This window comes from Nesoenas mayeri, assembly GCF_963082525.1.
Source record: "Nesoenas mayeri genome assembly, chromosome: 6".
NCBI lineage: Eukaryota > Metazoa > Chordata > Aves > Columbiformes > Columbidae > Nesoenas > Nesoenas mayeri.
This window is the reverse complement of record NC_137545.1, coordinates 34,415,157-34,430,762: the sequence shown is the minus strand read 5'-3', so window position 1 is coordinate 34,430,762 and position 15,606 is coordinate 34,415,157. Positions and strand designations below refer to the sequence as shown.

Below are 15,606 nucleotides of genomic sequence, written 5' to 3'. Positions count from 1 at the left end.
TACTATAAGTTTCAGTTTCTCCAGACTGGAGATTTGCTTTATCCTTATTCCTCAGTGTAAGGAGAAAATCTGTTACACAAGAACAAAATATATTTAGTTACTCAGCCATTGCCTTTCTCTCTTTAAATGCAAATACAGACACTTCTGCTCCCCTCTGTGCCCAGCCCTGCAGCTCTTGGTTTGCAGACTCATAGGAAGTGGCTGGCTACTTTGGGTGCCAGTTTATGCATTAAAGGGCCTCTGAAGTCCTTTGATGCTGAGTGAGAGGAAGCTTTCTTTTATTCTTAATGAGAGGCCTGACTGGCCTTTTGCCCTGAAGTTTGCCCTGAGAGCTCCCGTTTTTATCAAGGTAATTAATCTGTTATTTTCTAAAGTGGTTTCCTCAATCTTTGCAGAGAGAAGGTATGTAGGTGTTCCAACCTACAGCCTCTCATATCATTAAGTGCAAATTTGCTGTCCTAAATTTTCCCTCCCTGGTTCTCTCACAGGGATTTGAACACAGAAACGCTCACTTGTTCCTCAGCATTGCACATTTAAGCCAGGAGCACAACATGCCTGACCGTGACCAGGCTGAAGTGCAGGTCAAACAGGAGCTCTCCCTTTCAAACGAACCGGGCTTACTTAAGAGAGTGGAGAAACTGGATGCAGTTGTCTGTCCTCACGTACAAGCTGTGTTTAGTTGGGTGTACCCCAAGACTCGAGAGAAGGGGCAATTCTGTGACCTTCCTGTGGGATTTTTTTGACAGGAAAGCAAACAGCTCGACCAAAGGCTTTCAGGCTCCTGGTTTTACATTTGGAGTAAGCGAGGACTTTCCTTCTGTGTGAATCCAGCCTCATCTGGGAACTGAGACTATTTTCTGGCACAGCCTTACCCTGAGAAAGCTGCCTTACAAGCACTAAATTTATCAAGAGGATGAAAGCCCTTCAGATGTTTGGTGCTCCTGGGTTTTCCTCTTAATATTGTCTTCTGCTCATGCTGAGTTGTAGTAGTATGTTGAAATCCTCTCATTAATCACCTGGGGAGTACCAGACATCTGTGAAAGCCGTAAACTTCTTGCTCAGGAGAAACAGGTCAAATTATTTGCCCCTGCTGTACAAATAGAACAATTCTTAAAAAAAAAAAAAAAAAAAAAAAAAATATATATATATATATAGAAATAAAACTGAAAGTCTAAAAATGTATAAGTTTTAATTTGACTGGAAAGTTCCCTAAACTCCAAGAGAGATGGTACCTTCAGTCACTGTGATCTCCAGTGTGCCAAAGGTCCAGTTACTTTAAGAAAGATTTTCCTTCTTAGTGCAAAATATGCCAAGATACAGAATCTCATCTTTTGCTTGGTTTTCTTTAAAAAAAAAAAAAAGCCAAGCTAATTTTGTTTTGAATGTAGCTGGCTTCCCTTCCATTTCACAGTAAGGTCTCAGCATGTGGCCCAGAGCAGACAGCAGTGTGTGCTGGGGCCATGTTCTGAGTCTAAAAACAAATCACCTCCAGGTCTTGAGCCTCCTGTGAAATGCTGAAAATTCCAGATTCCCTTCTTTTCCGGTCTGTGTCAGCATTCCCAAGGAAACCCAGAAAGCGCATGAGTTCGTATGACTTAATTGGTATGCGACAATTTCATTGTATGGTGTAAGCTCCCATCCATCATTTACAACCTGCTGGAATCGAATTCACATCCAGCCCCTGTAACCCTGGACTGGGACATCCCTGCGTGCGAGTGGGCACTGCACTGTCTGCCACAAGGCAATGGTGATTACATGCAGAATGACAGGCAACAAGATGAAAGGGATCTTGAGAGGCTGCCCCATGCTCATCTTCTACTCTGCAGCAGCTCAAGTGGACACGAATTATTGATAGGAGACAGCCCAGCCTTCCAGCGGGATCCACATCCATCCTTGGGGATTGGTTCTGGCGTTAAAGTGTCCTCTCCATTTCCTCTTGTTCTAAGCTAAATGTCACAGGCATGAGTTTCTTGTGCCCATGTGCAGCTGGGGGAAGGTAGGCACTGTCACTCATTTCACACTGCCTGTTTCTTGCCCTGTGCCTCATTTTTTCATTCTAACTGGAAACGATGATCGATTGTAGGGATTTAAGTTATTTTTTTCCCGCCACCTGCAGTGTAATGTCGGACTCGCTAATTCAAGACTTCATTGCTGCACGGCTGGTTCTACCGAATCGGATCACAGTGCCTCTCAAGAAGAACATGAACATTGCCCACTTGAGGTTCCCTATCCCACGTGTGAGTGTTTTGTTTGTTTTCCAGTGACACTGTTAATCTATCCGAGTGCGCGTTTGCCACTCTGTGAATGCAAGCTTAGTGCCTCAGGTTCCTGCATCAGCTGTTCCAGCCTGGATTGTAAACTTTCTGTGGGTAATATTTCAGAAATATAAAAGCAGACATTGGATAGTTCGTAATTTGGAGGGATTCCTACCCTCTATACATGGCATAAGAATTCTGGCTAGATGCTGAGCTCATTTACCGATTTAAACCTTTAGTCTTGTTTGAGAATACCACCGATCTTCAGTTAGAGAAGATACGTGAGCAATGAGTGTCAGGCTGCTTAATTGTCTTAGTTACACTGTGAAGAACTGTAAATAGGAAGCTCAGAGGGTGACATCTCTTTGTTACAGAAAAAAAAAAACGGTTAAAAAAACCCCCAACAACAAATCTCTTAAATGCCTGACATACCCAGATCTTCGATGTCCTTCATCTGTCAAATACCTAACAGACTTATTAATGAAGGTAAAGATAAATGAATGACAAAGGGGTGCTCCCTATTGCAAACTTGCGTCACCAAATTGAAGGGCCACCCTGCAATAAAATAAGAGCCTGCGAATGAGTGCTTGGTTCTCTGTTCAATCAGTGGGAATTGATCTTTACACTGGATTTGACTGTGGCTGTAATCCTATGTGTATGGTTCTCATCTAAAAATAAATTGCAGAATATCCCCTATACAATTATCTAGATTGGATTGTATATCTGTTTGAAGGGTTTTTTTTTTCTCTGGGTTAATGCTGGAAAAAGTGTTTCAATACAGCTGTCACTGGAAATATACTGCATCAAAATGCATGTCTTTGCAAACCTGTCATGATGACAACCCTTGCTGCCTGAAATAACTAGTTTTAGGAGGTAGCATATTATAATTATCCAAAGATCGCATTTTCATGGCCAATTTTCTATCTTATTTTATTCAGGGAGTAATAAGGGTTCATTTGCTAGAAGCTGAAAACCTCGTCCAGAAAGACAGTTTCCTTGGTGCCATCAGGGGGAAGTCTGACCCGTATGCTCTTCTTCGCCTTGGCACGGTGCAGTATCGAAGCAAGACAGTTTCTCGAGATCTTAATCCCATTTGGAATGAGACGTTTGAGGTACTGAACCTTTTGATCTTTCCATCTATAGGATGCACAGCTGTTTACATCCCTGTGCTTGGAGGACCTTCTCTTAGCTGACTGCGCTAGGGCAGGTGGACTTCCTTGTTACTTGATTGAGGCATTTCTGTCCCTTAAATAAGTTCAAATTTACATTGCAAACTTGCAATGTCATTCAGGTTGATCTGATTTACATATGTGGGTTTTTGGAGGAGGTGCAAAGCTTTAAATATCAATCAGTGCAGCAGTCTATGCAGCTATAGTCTGCTCTAGCACTGATTCTTCTCTGCTTATTAGGGATACCAGTTTGAGGGGTTTAACTTGTAATTCAAAACCATGCAAACTGGTTTTGAAATATTTTCACCTGTAATCAATTGTGTTTGTTATGTGATTAGCCACAAAACAGCAGGGAATGTCCTTCATGTGTTATACAGCTATGAAGTGTCATGTTCTTGTCCTCAGCCTGAGCCTATATGAACCTTTGCAAATGCTTTTTATTTTTAATCAATACCTCTTTCTCCTCCAGTTTGTTGTCCATGAACTGCCTGGTCAGGACTTAGAAGTGGACTTGTACGATGAAGATCCAGATAAAGATGACTTCATGGGCAGGTAACCTAGCATGATCCTTGCTTGAGGTCCAGTAACCTCTGCAATGGGACACACAGATCATTCCTACCAGAAACTTAATATTGAAGGAAGTCCCTTTGTCCAGATATTGATAACAAGTTAGGAATTCCTAGTGCAACTAACTTGGAACAAGGTAAAGAATGGGTGCCCTGCAGGGAGTCTGGGACCTAGGAAGCCATTAGCAGGCATAATTACTACACGACTTGAGATTTACTTGAAATTTATTTTAGTTTTGGAAGTATTTCAAGGGGGAGACTTTGGAAGTGCAAGTGTGTTCCAGCACACACCACACAGGTAAAGTGGAGAAGCTGTTATTTGGAACAGACTTGAGCATGGACTCTTTTGATGGTGGTTTCTTCTCCCACCAACACCTGTATGCTCTGTGCCTAAATATATACTGAAATGTTTGGGTTTTGTCTTTCAGCTTGATTATAAACCTAGTGGATGTAATGAATGACAGAACTGTTGATGAGGTAAAGATCACAGTTTATTTCTAAATGTGGTTGGTGGTGCAGGCTTACAGGTTGTGCTCTCTTTCAGTTGTGCTCTCCCTCTGCTACTAAGTTGCTTCTGTGTGCTTGAAGCTTCCTTGCACTCTTGCCCTGTGGTATTTTCACAAAAAGAAAATGCCTTTACTCAGAAAACTTAAAGTAGCCATTACAATATTTTTTACAATCAAGCTGGCAACCTCAGACAGCCCTGAGGTTACGCTGAGCCAACATGGGGTATCTTGTGTTGATATCTCGTGTCCTGTATGTACCAAATGTTTTTGCGCAAGGCTACAGATAAAGTTTGGTGAAGCAGCCTGATAATTGAGGGAAGAAATGATCTGATCTTATTGTGGTTCATCCTGCAACCCAGCACTCTGCAAACAATGCCAGGGTGCCTGTTTTGTGCTGCTGCTGGCTGGAAATACCCATGTGCTTTGCATGTATGTGGATATCTTATTTTTGTTATTTCTGGCTTGTGTTTCTAAGTAGATGGACATGCTATAATCTAAATGTCAAAAATGCAAACTAAGGTGCTCAGAGTACAATTCATATGGTCTATTGTACCAAAGTCTCAGACTGCAACTTATATATATGTTATTCTGCCTCACGGTTCTCAAGTTACTCTTTGTTGTCTCCATTTAGTGGTTTCCCTTGAGTAAGACAACAAGTGGACACTTGCATTTAAAACTGGAGTGGCTTTCACTAGTAAGTGACCAAGAAAAGCTACATGAGGTGAGTATATTTGCTTAAAGGATTCAGATACTCTGATCCCTGTCCAGTGATCAACAAAGGAGCGTGTAAAACTAGGAACCTCAGGCAAACTCATGGGAGTTTATATTTGTCTGACAAAGTTTTGATGCAATTTCCCCCACTGCCAGAAGGGCGTTTGCTGCCCCAGGTCCCTTGGTAATTCAGGGGTGACTCAAATCTGGCAGCTCTTTTTGCTTGTATTAGCAAAGCTTTGTTTGACTTACTGCAAAGTGGCCTCTTACGGTTCCCTTCTTTGATAATTTTTCACTTTCCTCTTCAGCTAGGATCTGTGTAGGACGTGGTACTAATTACGGACTAGTTACTAACCTCTACTAGTTACAGGCAAATACCCAGCACTGGTGCTTGGTAGGGCCGTGGTTCCAGATGGTGCCTGTCTTGTCCAGCAGAATTGCTTGGATAAAGCCCATCTCTCAAGGATGCTCTTTCTTCATAATCAAGCAAAAGCATTTAAGTTCCACTGAACTGAATAAAATTGTTTCCAGCCTTTGTTCTGGTGACACTGGATTCCTGATGTCGATGTATGTGGTTGAGCACATTTTTAGGTGTTGTGCTGCTCTGGGGAATCCAACTAGTTTAGCAGGAGAGATATTGAAGAGCATTAAGGCCAGTGAATTGGAAAGATTTACACCTCTTCATACTGGTCTGCTTAAAACTGTCAGGCTGTATTGGCTTGTGCTCCTCTAAATTGCAAGTTTTAGGAGAAGGGTGAAGAGCTGCTTAGCCTTCAGAAGCTGTTCTTTGACGTTGTGTTGTTTTGTGTTGTGTTGTCCTTGATGGATGATCATTCCTACCTTGTGTTTTATTTTGTTTTATCTTTGCTGGCCTTCACAGGATAAGAAAGGTCTGTCTACAGCTATTCTGATAGTCTACTTGGACAGTGCCTTCAACCTTCCAGTAAGTACAAACCACATGCAGGCAGCCTTCACGCCTAACCTTTTTCTTTAAAAAAAGCTCACAAATTAATTGTTTTTAAATACTCTTTTACTAATTCAGAAAAACCACTTTGAGTATTCGAATGGTGAATGTGGAGCAAAGAAGATAAAAAATAACAAGTACCTCAAGGTAAAATTTATATTCTTCTCCCATGCTTGCAAAGCAACATTCTGGATTATGTGGTAGCATAGCAACTGAGACAAGCTGTGGTTGAAAGGAAAGAATTTTGCCACTGTCAGAATCTAAGTGACCAGGAGTTCAAAATGGTGATTGACAGCCCACCCCACTGAAAGCCTAGGAGGTCCAAGGGGGAATGCAGCACAGAAATATATGATTGTGTGAGGTCGTCTTTATTTTTATTTTGTACTTTGGATAAAGGGCTTCCAGACTCAGACCAAGTCCATGTTATCCTTTCTGCTGCCACAGGGGTTCTTTCCATGCTGAGCTGCTCCAGCTTGATCTCCCACATTGGGATGGGAGGAATATGCTTGTTTGTGGTAACCTTTCTGTCTATTGGAGACCTGGCCACCAGATTCCTTCCCCACTCTGTCATTTGTGCCTCTTCTCTTTGCTTCTGTGTACTTTTTTCTCCAAATTCTGCATTTTGCTACTGTGATACAAATTGTGGGTATAGGGAAGAATGTTTCTCGCTGTTTTCTTGAACAAGTTGCACACAACCACAGCTCTGAGCAATGCATAAAGCTTCCCATTCTCTCTAAGTAACTCCCCTCCTAAATGGAGTGTTTACAATTTAGATGAGTTATCCGCACTGTGATACACATCACATTCGCTAATCCTTAATTCTGGACTTTTATCCACTTTGTATACTATGTTGTGCCAAGACCAGCTCCTCAGCCTTAACTTCTATCAGAGTGCAAGAGGCTCAGTATTACTGCTTCTGGAAAGGAATTGTTACTTGCTGCCGAAGAATCACTTCTAGCTGCTTTACAGCAAGTCCTGAGCCTTGGGAACCAATTTTGAGAGTCCTGTTTCATTCAGGGCTTCCCACTAAGCCTTCAGCTCTTTCCTCTGTTTCCTCCCAGCTTCTGACAATTTTTTAACTGCTCACCTATTGAAACGTAAATACACAAAACTTTGTCTTAAATGTGTACTCTTGATGGTAGAGGGTAAGGCTGTGCTGTGTTATGATTGGAGTATTTCTTGTGTACTGCACTCTTGCTTCTTGTAAACTATAAATGTCTTTTTTCCTGCTTTCTTGTGTTAAATGGCAGAAGATGGAACGAGAACCTTCCTCCTTTGTCCTGCTCACGGTAGGAAACAAGACTCAGAAAAGCAAGGTGAGGCTGTTTGACTCTTCTGCTTTCCTTAAACACTTTCTGTTTTATTAGTGACTGTCTTCAAGTAGCCCCTAGGAAGGGTAGGACTAGTGAAGCTGCTGTGTAGAGCTGTACAGGGTATTTGCAAAAGATGGACCAAATCTCCACGTAACTTCAATTTGAAATTGGGTCCATCTTTTTGAAATGCCCTGTAGTTATGGTGAGAGCTGCAGAGGCCAGGAGGTCAACCAGCATGTGGAAGCACTGTGTCACCAACTCAGGCTTTATTAGTGACTATCTGGTCAGCTGCTGTACACACGTGTGGTTTTGTGCTCATGGCCATGAAGTCATGTTGGTCAAGATACTCCAGCTCTATGAGGGCTGAAGAGGAAAAAATGAAAATCGTAGGTCTGCAATCTGGCTCATGCTTTCTCAGGGTGGAGTGTCGTTTGCATCAGAGTGGCATTTATTCCCTCATCAGAGTTTCCCGGCTCCTGTGTTTCGCAGTTTTACTGATGATTTATGTATTTTTTTCAAAACCTGGACAAGATGTATCCAGATTTCCTGCACTTCACTTTCAGTTCCTTTTTTCATTATTCAGTATTTACTTTTCCCTGATGAGTATGAGCAACAGCTGAGTTCTGCTCCCCCAGTAGCTGCCAAGTTTATTGCTCCACAGCTGGATACAGAAGACAGTGGCCTTATGTTCTTGTGGACTCCAACAAATAGGAATGAATCCTGTTGGCTACACATGAGCATATGGGACTGACACTTATTTTCCTTTGTTTCTTCCACCTTCTCCCTCCAGAAATTGGGTTGTGCTTGCAGCTTTACCCTTTTTGGCTTTCCCTTTTCTCCACCACGTCACCTGCCTCTCCCAGGCTAGGTCAGACTTGAGCTTTCCCTGCTCCTTTCCCCTTGTGCCCAGGTGGAAGCAGCTGGTTTACGGAGCAGCCTCAACCTCAGCCCCCACGGGTGCTTTCCATGCTTTTTCATCCTTGAAGCAGATAGCGCCGAAGCTGGTGCCCTCCAACTCATCCCACGAGTGCTGCACTCCTCAAACTGCCCCTGTAGCTTTCCTACCCTTCCCCAGCAGCTCGCCGCAGGCCCTGGGTGCCGCGGGCTGGCAGCAGCGCTGGTTGTCCCTGGTGCGAGGCGGGAGGGCAGGAGCGGTGCCTGGCTGCAGAGGAGGCAGCTGCTGGTCCAGGCTGCACTGGTCGGTGCCAGCTGCAGCTCACCGGACTCGTTCTGCAGCATTTCCACACCCCAGAGAACTTGTTCTGGTTGTGCCAGAGACTTTGCTTCTGCATGCTTCTGACCTGGAAATCTCACTCTCTCCATGCAGCTGGGGTGTAGCATCACTGCATAAAATGAGACAGTCACCGTGACCCTCTCTGGTGACCGGATTCGTGGTATTCTGTGCTGCTTTCAGAATAAGCTGACTTACATGCCGCGATCTTCTTGTTGCAGACTTGCAATTTCAGCAAAGATCCCACGTGGGGCCAGGCGTTCTCCTTCTTTGTCCACAGTGCTCATTCCCAGTCGCTCCATGTTGAGGTGAGAGAAAAGCCTTTCCTTTGAAGACTGAGTGCACATCCATAGGAAAAAAACCTCTTTCATGGTGGATGTGATCTCAGTGCTGGTGGTTTCTGTGTGCTTGTACTGGGGCCCTTCTGCTTAAAAGGTGGAAAAGCACCTGTTGTTGTACAGGCAATTCTCTGTTAGGTGATGCTGGTATCTACCTTGGCTCTAGGATCATGTAACACACAACATTGTAGTTTAAAACATGAGATGTTTCTGGCTGCAAAGTGTAAAGGAGGTTTTCTTTTAGTTCTCTGTGTAGCAAAGCCATGAATGTTTTGCTGTCAAATGTTGCAGCCTTCATCATTTTCAACCAGAGTCCTCTCTCCTTGCTTTGGTATTTTGGCTCATTAAGAACAACTGTATCTCACTAGCATCCCTTGCAGTCACAGGCAGTTCCATGGCTGTTTACTCAGCTACAGAAATGGATTTGAACTTAGAAGGTCTGTTGAGATTAAATCGGCTAAACAAAATATTACCTAAAAAGCTTGTAAAGGTTTAGACCAGTTGTCATCCCAGCTGCCTGGGACATTTTCCCCAGAGTAAGTAAGGAAAGTCAAGTAAATCCCTAGTATTTCTGCTAAGGCAGTTCCTTCTCTGCATAGGTAGAAACTGGATTTTCACTCCGAACATAACAATTTGTTACACTTCTGAAACACTGGCATCACCCATTTGGAAGTAATCATATGTGATAGTGTGTCCTGAAGTAAACAAGCTAATTTTGATCTCTGTCTCAAATACATTCTTGCTTTGCTGTTCCCAGTGGTATGCTTTCCAGTTTGCTGTCTAATAAAAGCTTTTCCCCCTATCCCCCAGATAAAAGACAAGGATCGAGATAGTGCCCTGGGAACATCAGTTGTGTGTCTCTCCCACTTACTTAAGGACCCAAACATGACTCTGGATCAGAGATTTCAGCTGGATCATTCCAGTTCAGACAGCTTCATTAAGATGAAACTTGTGTTGCGGGTAAGTTGTTCTTTGCCATATTCACTCGACTTCCCCAGCGGAAGCATCCAATTCTCACCAGGCAAAAGAGATGAAAGGTGGGAGAGGAGAAATGCAGCTTTGCTTCATAGAGGAGTAGAAAGTAGAAGTGTGCCAAGGTCTTTAAATACAATTGAGAGTGCATAGTGGTGCTGAGGGGTATCCCCGAGGCTGCCTAAAACTTAGCGCTGTGCCACTGCTGAACATCTTCTCATGACAATAAGGAGCTGGACTGGGAAAATCTAAGATGGGAAATCAAAGCTGCTAAACAGTAAGAGATACTTAAGAATGGTTTTCTCACTGTACTCTTGATCAGTGTTTAGACACTTAAATATATACACAGTAGGACAGGGGAAGAGAATGTCACAGCTAAACCCTTAGGCCTCTTTCATCTCTAATGGCAGATTCTCGCTGCCATAGTTTTGTGGTGAAATTTCATCCTAGATGGTAATGCTGCCATTAGCCCCAGTGCTTTGGGAGCAGCACTTATTTCTCTCCCTTGTGATTTTTAGGCCTTGAATGCTGAAGAACCCGATCCACAAAGAGTCAAGGCTGGTGTCAGTGCCTCGAAGCAAGGTCCTGTGCGTGTCATGGAGAAGGGTGGAAACCAGCAGAAGTTTCCCTCCCCACCAAAACCAGAAGTCTCAAACGTACCTCCAGTGAGCAAAGACTCTGCAGGGACTGAATCCCTGCCAAAAAAGGACAGCAGAGAAGACCTGGACACAACTGACAGTTCAGCAGTGCCTGAACCAAGTGAAACTGTTGTTGGCCTTAATGAGACAGAACATGAGCAAAACCCAGAGCAGCACCCGTCGTCAGCGTTGCACACCAGAGCAGTGGTAGTGCCCACGTTGCCCGTCGTACAAGAAATGAGGCTTGCGCCCAGTGTTGTCTCGCTGGGTTCTCTGCCTTCTTCTTGCTTTGAATTAAGTAGCAGCAATCTGGACCTTCATAAGTAGGTGGTTCTTCCAGTTGAATTACTCTTCTCTTGGGAAGGTTTAGGTTTTATAGGGTACTGTTGCATACAGTTGAATTCAAGACTGGTAAGTCATTTGGAGTCTTGGGTCTCAAATCTCCTAGGGTGCAGAATGGAGCTGGTAGAATCCTTAATGAACTGAAGTAGCAAAGAAGGTCCATCTCAATTAAGAAAGTATCAGAGCAGTTATAAACCTAAACATCAAATCCAGCTCCAGCTGTTGAGTCTGGTACTTCTGGATTGGCAAATTCTCTGTCTCTGAACGGGGCCTCATTTATAAACCATTCTTCAATAATTTTTAAGCAATGTTTTGGATTTGAAACCACTTTAATAACATGCAGAATGAAATATTCAAAAGGTTGCATTTTGCATATATGGACATTGTTGAAGGAGCTGTGTAATGTGCTAAGCTGTACTTTGCTGCTCCATCTGCAGTGGACCAAGTAGGTTCTTTTTTGACCATTTGTGAGGCCAAAATTAGGTACCTGTACCGAAGGCAGGCTGGGCAGTGCTGGTGCTGATGGGAGCGCTCTTTCTGCAGAACCTCTGTGATTCAGCTGCTTTCTAGATAGCAAACAGGATGCCAGAAAGAAGAACAGTGCTGTGAAAGTTGGTTTTGCTTGGAAATGCATCACCAGCTTCTGAAGCTCGTGTCCTGTTTCGTGCTGCTAGGTCTGCGCGTGGTCTGTTTGGTATCTGTATTGCAAAGCTCTGACTGCGCAACTGTCTTGCAGCGGGACTGAAATGCCCCTGGGCGAGATCCAGCTGACGGTGCGGTACGCGTCGATACGGCAGAGTCTCGTCGTGCTGGTGAACGGCTGCAGGTGAGCCTGACGGTTGCGTACATCTGTAAAGAAAAGGGGAACGAGCTCTCTGAGCTCGTGTCGGACCTTTGGCAAAGCTGGAGCAGAACCACATGCAGCATAAGCTGCCCAGCTGAGACACCTCAGCACTTGGTGACTTCAGCATGTGCAGCGTCACTGTGACTGAATTGGTAAATGTTAGTTTAGGAGTCCAGATAAGCGGCCATATACTCAGAAGTTAAAACTTCAACTTCGCATCCTTATAGTTTTATTTGCTTATGTTCCCAACTACCAAGATTAATGTTTTTGGACCATGAATGATGATGGGTTGGTGAGATTCTAAGGCGGACAAGGTATTAAAACACATGGCAGGAGAACCTGCCTTGCTTGTCAACACTGTATTTCTTTTAACAGAAACTTAGTACCCTGTTCCAATCGTGGAGTAGATCCATATGTTCGTATATACCTGCTTCCAGATAGAAGATGGACAAGCAGGAAGAGGACTTCTGTTAAGAAAAAAACTCTGAACCCCCAGTATGATGAGAAGTAAGAAAATGTTAATTATGCTTGCTGCTGAAATAGTTACAATCCCTGATAACAAAAGGGCTTTTTTCCTGTGTCGGGTCCTTTCTGTGTATGTCAGTGTAGGTCGGAAATGGAGAAAAGACTATAAATATTTCATTTTAACACTTAAAACACTAGAGTTGTGGATTTTGCTTTTGCGTGTTCTCATGTACTCTGCCAATTTAGTGCCAGCACAGCTATTAGGAACAACATCCCTTTTTCCTCATCCTCAGTACTGACGTATGCTGCACATCCTCAATTAAGTACAGTAGGTTGAGCAATGCTCAGCTCCAAAACACATTACCTGTTCTACAGCTCTGACTTGAGGAAAAGCTATTCAGGTGGGCAGAAATTAAATGATATAGCCTGGACAGAGCTCACTTGACACTAGACATGTGTGCCAGAGGCATGAGTCAGGGCCATTAAGAATGTAATTGCCACGGGTTTCAACCTTTGTCTTCTCTTAAAGTGGTATAAGCCTGTGTTGTAAACCTGGGGGGCTGGCTCAGCTATTTCCTCTGAGTAATAAAGGTTGCATGGAGAACACGCTGATCTTCCATGAAGGGGAAAGAAAATGTTGGCAAATAGCATTTCATCATGGATATGTGTTTTCCTCCTTCCCCCTGGCACGGAGAACAGACAGAACAACAGTGTCATCGTCTTTCACGAGGCCTGAAGAGATTTCTTACAATGTGAATAAAATCTAACTATAGAATTGCCTTTTCTGTGTCTTCCTACTCTGTTCCAGTTCTGGCCACGAATGCTGTTTTCTGTCACTGTATTCTGGCCACTGATGCCTATTGGCTTTTAATTTTTGACTGAAGTCTCTCCTTTCACAACTTCTAGGTTTGAATTTTTTGAATCTTTGGAAGATGTCAAGAAAAGGACGCTGGACGTTGCAGTGAAAAACAGCAGGCCGTTCATTTCACAGGACAGGAAGGAGCTGGGGAAGGTAGGTTTAAAGAAGCTCCACACCTGATTTAACAGAGCTGGACACTGAGCAACTCCTGTAATCCCGAAATGCAGTTCTAGTAACAGCCTCAGTAACAGGACTCACAATCTGCAAACAACCTTTTTGTAAGAAGCTGGTTCTCCCTTGAGCGTGAGCCACAGCCCTAGCACTTGAAAGTGGGTCTGCCTTGGGAGGAGAGCCAGTTTAGCCAACCCATTAGTATGCTGAATAATATGGAAAGAAATACAATTCCCATTTTACAGGTGCGGATTGACTTGTCACAGGAGGACTTAATCAAAGGTTTTGCACAGTGGTAAGTTTCCATGTCTGTACTTTCAAACCCTGCTAATTGCTTTGCTGGGAGTTTGCATGGCTGCTGTTGGGTGCGGGTAAATGAGCAAGAATAATTTTTGACCTGCAAACACAGGACTAACTTGAACTAATCTGGTAGTTTTATCTAAGTTGTATGTTAATCCAGTTACTAGTGCAACACCCGCCCTGTGAAACAGTTTTAATAAGAGACCTGTGTCAATTATAGTCTTCAGCATATTTTAAGTTACCATAAAAGCCACTGGGACACATAAGTAAAAGAATTATATTTATTAAAGCAACCTTGCATCAAATTTTAACTTGGATAACGATCTTAACTAAATTAATACTCTGATTAGCAATATATATATAAGATAAAACTTTCATTACAAAGCATTTATAGAAACTATTATAAGCCACGTACAGTTTTGCTTGTATGTTCATTGTGGTTCAGAGTTACAGCTTAAGCATTGGTCTGAGGCAAAGATTAAGAACAAAGGGTGTTTTTTCCCCTTCTACGTCTGTAGTTAATAGCAGTAGTTGTAGTTCTTCCTTCTCTCTCCATCACTGGAGGCCAAGGAATGCAGCGCGGGTAGTCCAGGAGCTTCCCTCCTCACGGGCAGCGAGCCAGGCCTGGCCAGCAGGATGGGAAACCCGAGTTTCCCTGCGTCTGTGTCCCATGTGAGCATGTGGCAATTATGGGAGCAGGAGAAAAATGACACATCCAGGGTTTCCTGGTAAAGAGCTGGAGTTGGAGGCCACCTCTGCACCCCCCTTGCCATGCTGCCTATGGAGCACACTCAGTAAAGCTGCCCAAGATCTCTCTGTTGTGCCAGTTAAACCTTTAAAGAAAGTCTGAAACTACAACAATGACTTATTGTGTCTGTCTTGCAGGTATGAACTGACAAGGTGTAGACGCAAGAAAAACTGATTTCTTCTCAAGTACATAAGTTACTAATTCTTCAACTTTATATGAATGTATATATCTCTTTTGTAATTAATGTGTTTTGAACAATAACTGCAACTTTGAAGCAGTCTCTGGCTCAGGACGTGTAAATTTAATGATCCTACTTAGAAAATAGTTCTCACTGAAGTAAAAGAACAAAACAACAAAAAACAAACCCACACAGGAATAAGTTGTCCCTAAAAAATAAGTCCTTTGTTTTTGCTGTTTCTGGCATATCTCCCCAAAGAACCCTGAAGTATGAATCCTCTCTTAAGGACCTGTGGAACCTGGAGATATTTTAGACTGTCACCTGAGTGTCATTACTTTGCTTGGCAGTCTCATTTCCCCAAGGTTCTATTCATGTTGTTTTAACATGAATTCATTATACTTTTAAAAGAATAAATTTTTAAACAGCATTTTTCATCTGTAGGGCTACAGAACCTGTTGAAAGAAACTGTTTAAGACTCTAATATGAATTGTTTTTTGAGAAACTAAGAAATTGATATTCTGCTGTTCAGAGGTCTCCTAGCAGATTGTGGCTGCAGGTATGTATATAATGAGCTTCCAAAAGCAGGGAGATTAGTTTACTAAGTTGTCATAAAGGTTTTATTTTGTGATGCCTTAACATGTTTTGTTCGTTAAAGTACATTTCAAAAACCTTGTATATCTTGAGAGCAAAGCACTCTGCCTGAGGAACAGCAGAGTCTTGCAAACTAAGCTTTAGTAGTGTTGGAGCAAAATATACCAAAATATTTTTGGAAGCTTGGTGTACTTGTTTCTGTACAATAAACTTCTGATTGTCTTGCATAAGAAACTCCATCTATGCATTTCTAAAACTGAATTTTGAAATACAACTATGGTAACTTCAAATGTGTGCTAGGCAGAAACCCATAAACCACCACCCGAAGCAAGTTTCAAATATTTTTGGCCAAGGTTAATGTAACCAGAAGGAATGCTCACTGAGTAACAAAAACTTATTCCCAAACTTATCTGAAGATGTAAACAGCATTTGAAAATAGGCTCCC

The 15,606-nt window shown here is 42.9% G+C and overlaps 1 protein-coding gene across 1 annotated transcript in view; it reads left to right on the top strand.

The window, feature by feature from the left end:
* ESYT3 (extended synaptotagmin 3) overlaps positions 1-14,831 on the top strand; it is a 30,903-nt gene extending 16,072 nt beyond the window's left edge. The window contains exons 8-23 of the mRNA XM_080346901.1: positions 2,117-2,237; positions 3,194-3,367; positions 3,894-3,976; positions 4,419-4,467; positions 5,128-5,217; positions 6,088-6,150; positions 6,250-6,318; positions 7,422-7,487; positions 8,937-9,023; positions 9,864-10,013; positions 10,544-10,986; positions 11,742-11,831; positions 12,225-12,356; positions 13,221-13,326; positions 13,590-13,639; positions 14,530-14,831. Of these exons, the coding sequence (XP_080203027.1) occupies positions 2,117-2,237; positions 3,194-3,367; positions 3,894-3,976; positions 4,419-4,467; positions 5,128-5,217; positions 6,088-6,150; positions 6,250-6,318; positions 7,422-7,487; positions 8,937-9,023; positions 9,864-10,013; positions 10,544-10,986; positions 11,742-11,831; positions 12,225-12,356; positions 13,221-13,326; positions 13,590-13,639; positions 14,530-14,566 (1,810 nt within the window). The 3' untranslated portion in view covers positions 14,567-14,831. The remainder of the gene's footprint in view (positions 1-2,116; positions 2,238-3,193; positions 3,368-3,893; positions 3,977-4,418; positions 4,468-5,127; positions 5,218-6,087; positions 6,151-6,249; positions 6,319-7,421; positions 7,488-8,936; positions 9,024-9,863; positions 10,014-10,543; positions 10,987-11,741; positions 11,832-12,224; positions 12,357-13,220; positions 13,327-13,589; positions 13,640-14,529) is intronic.
* The last annotated feature ends 775 nt before the right edge of the window (positions 14,832-15,606 follow it).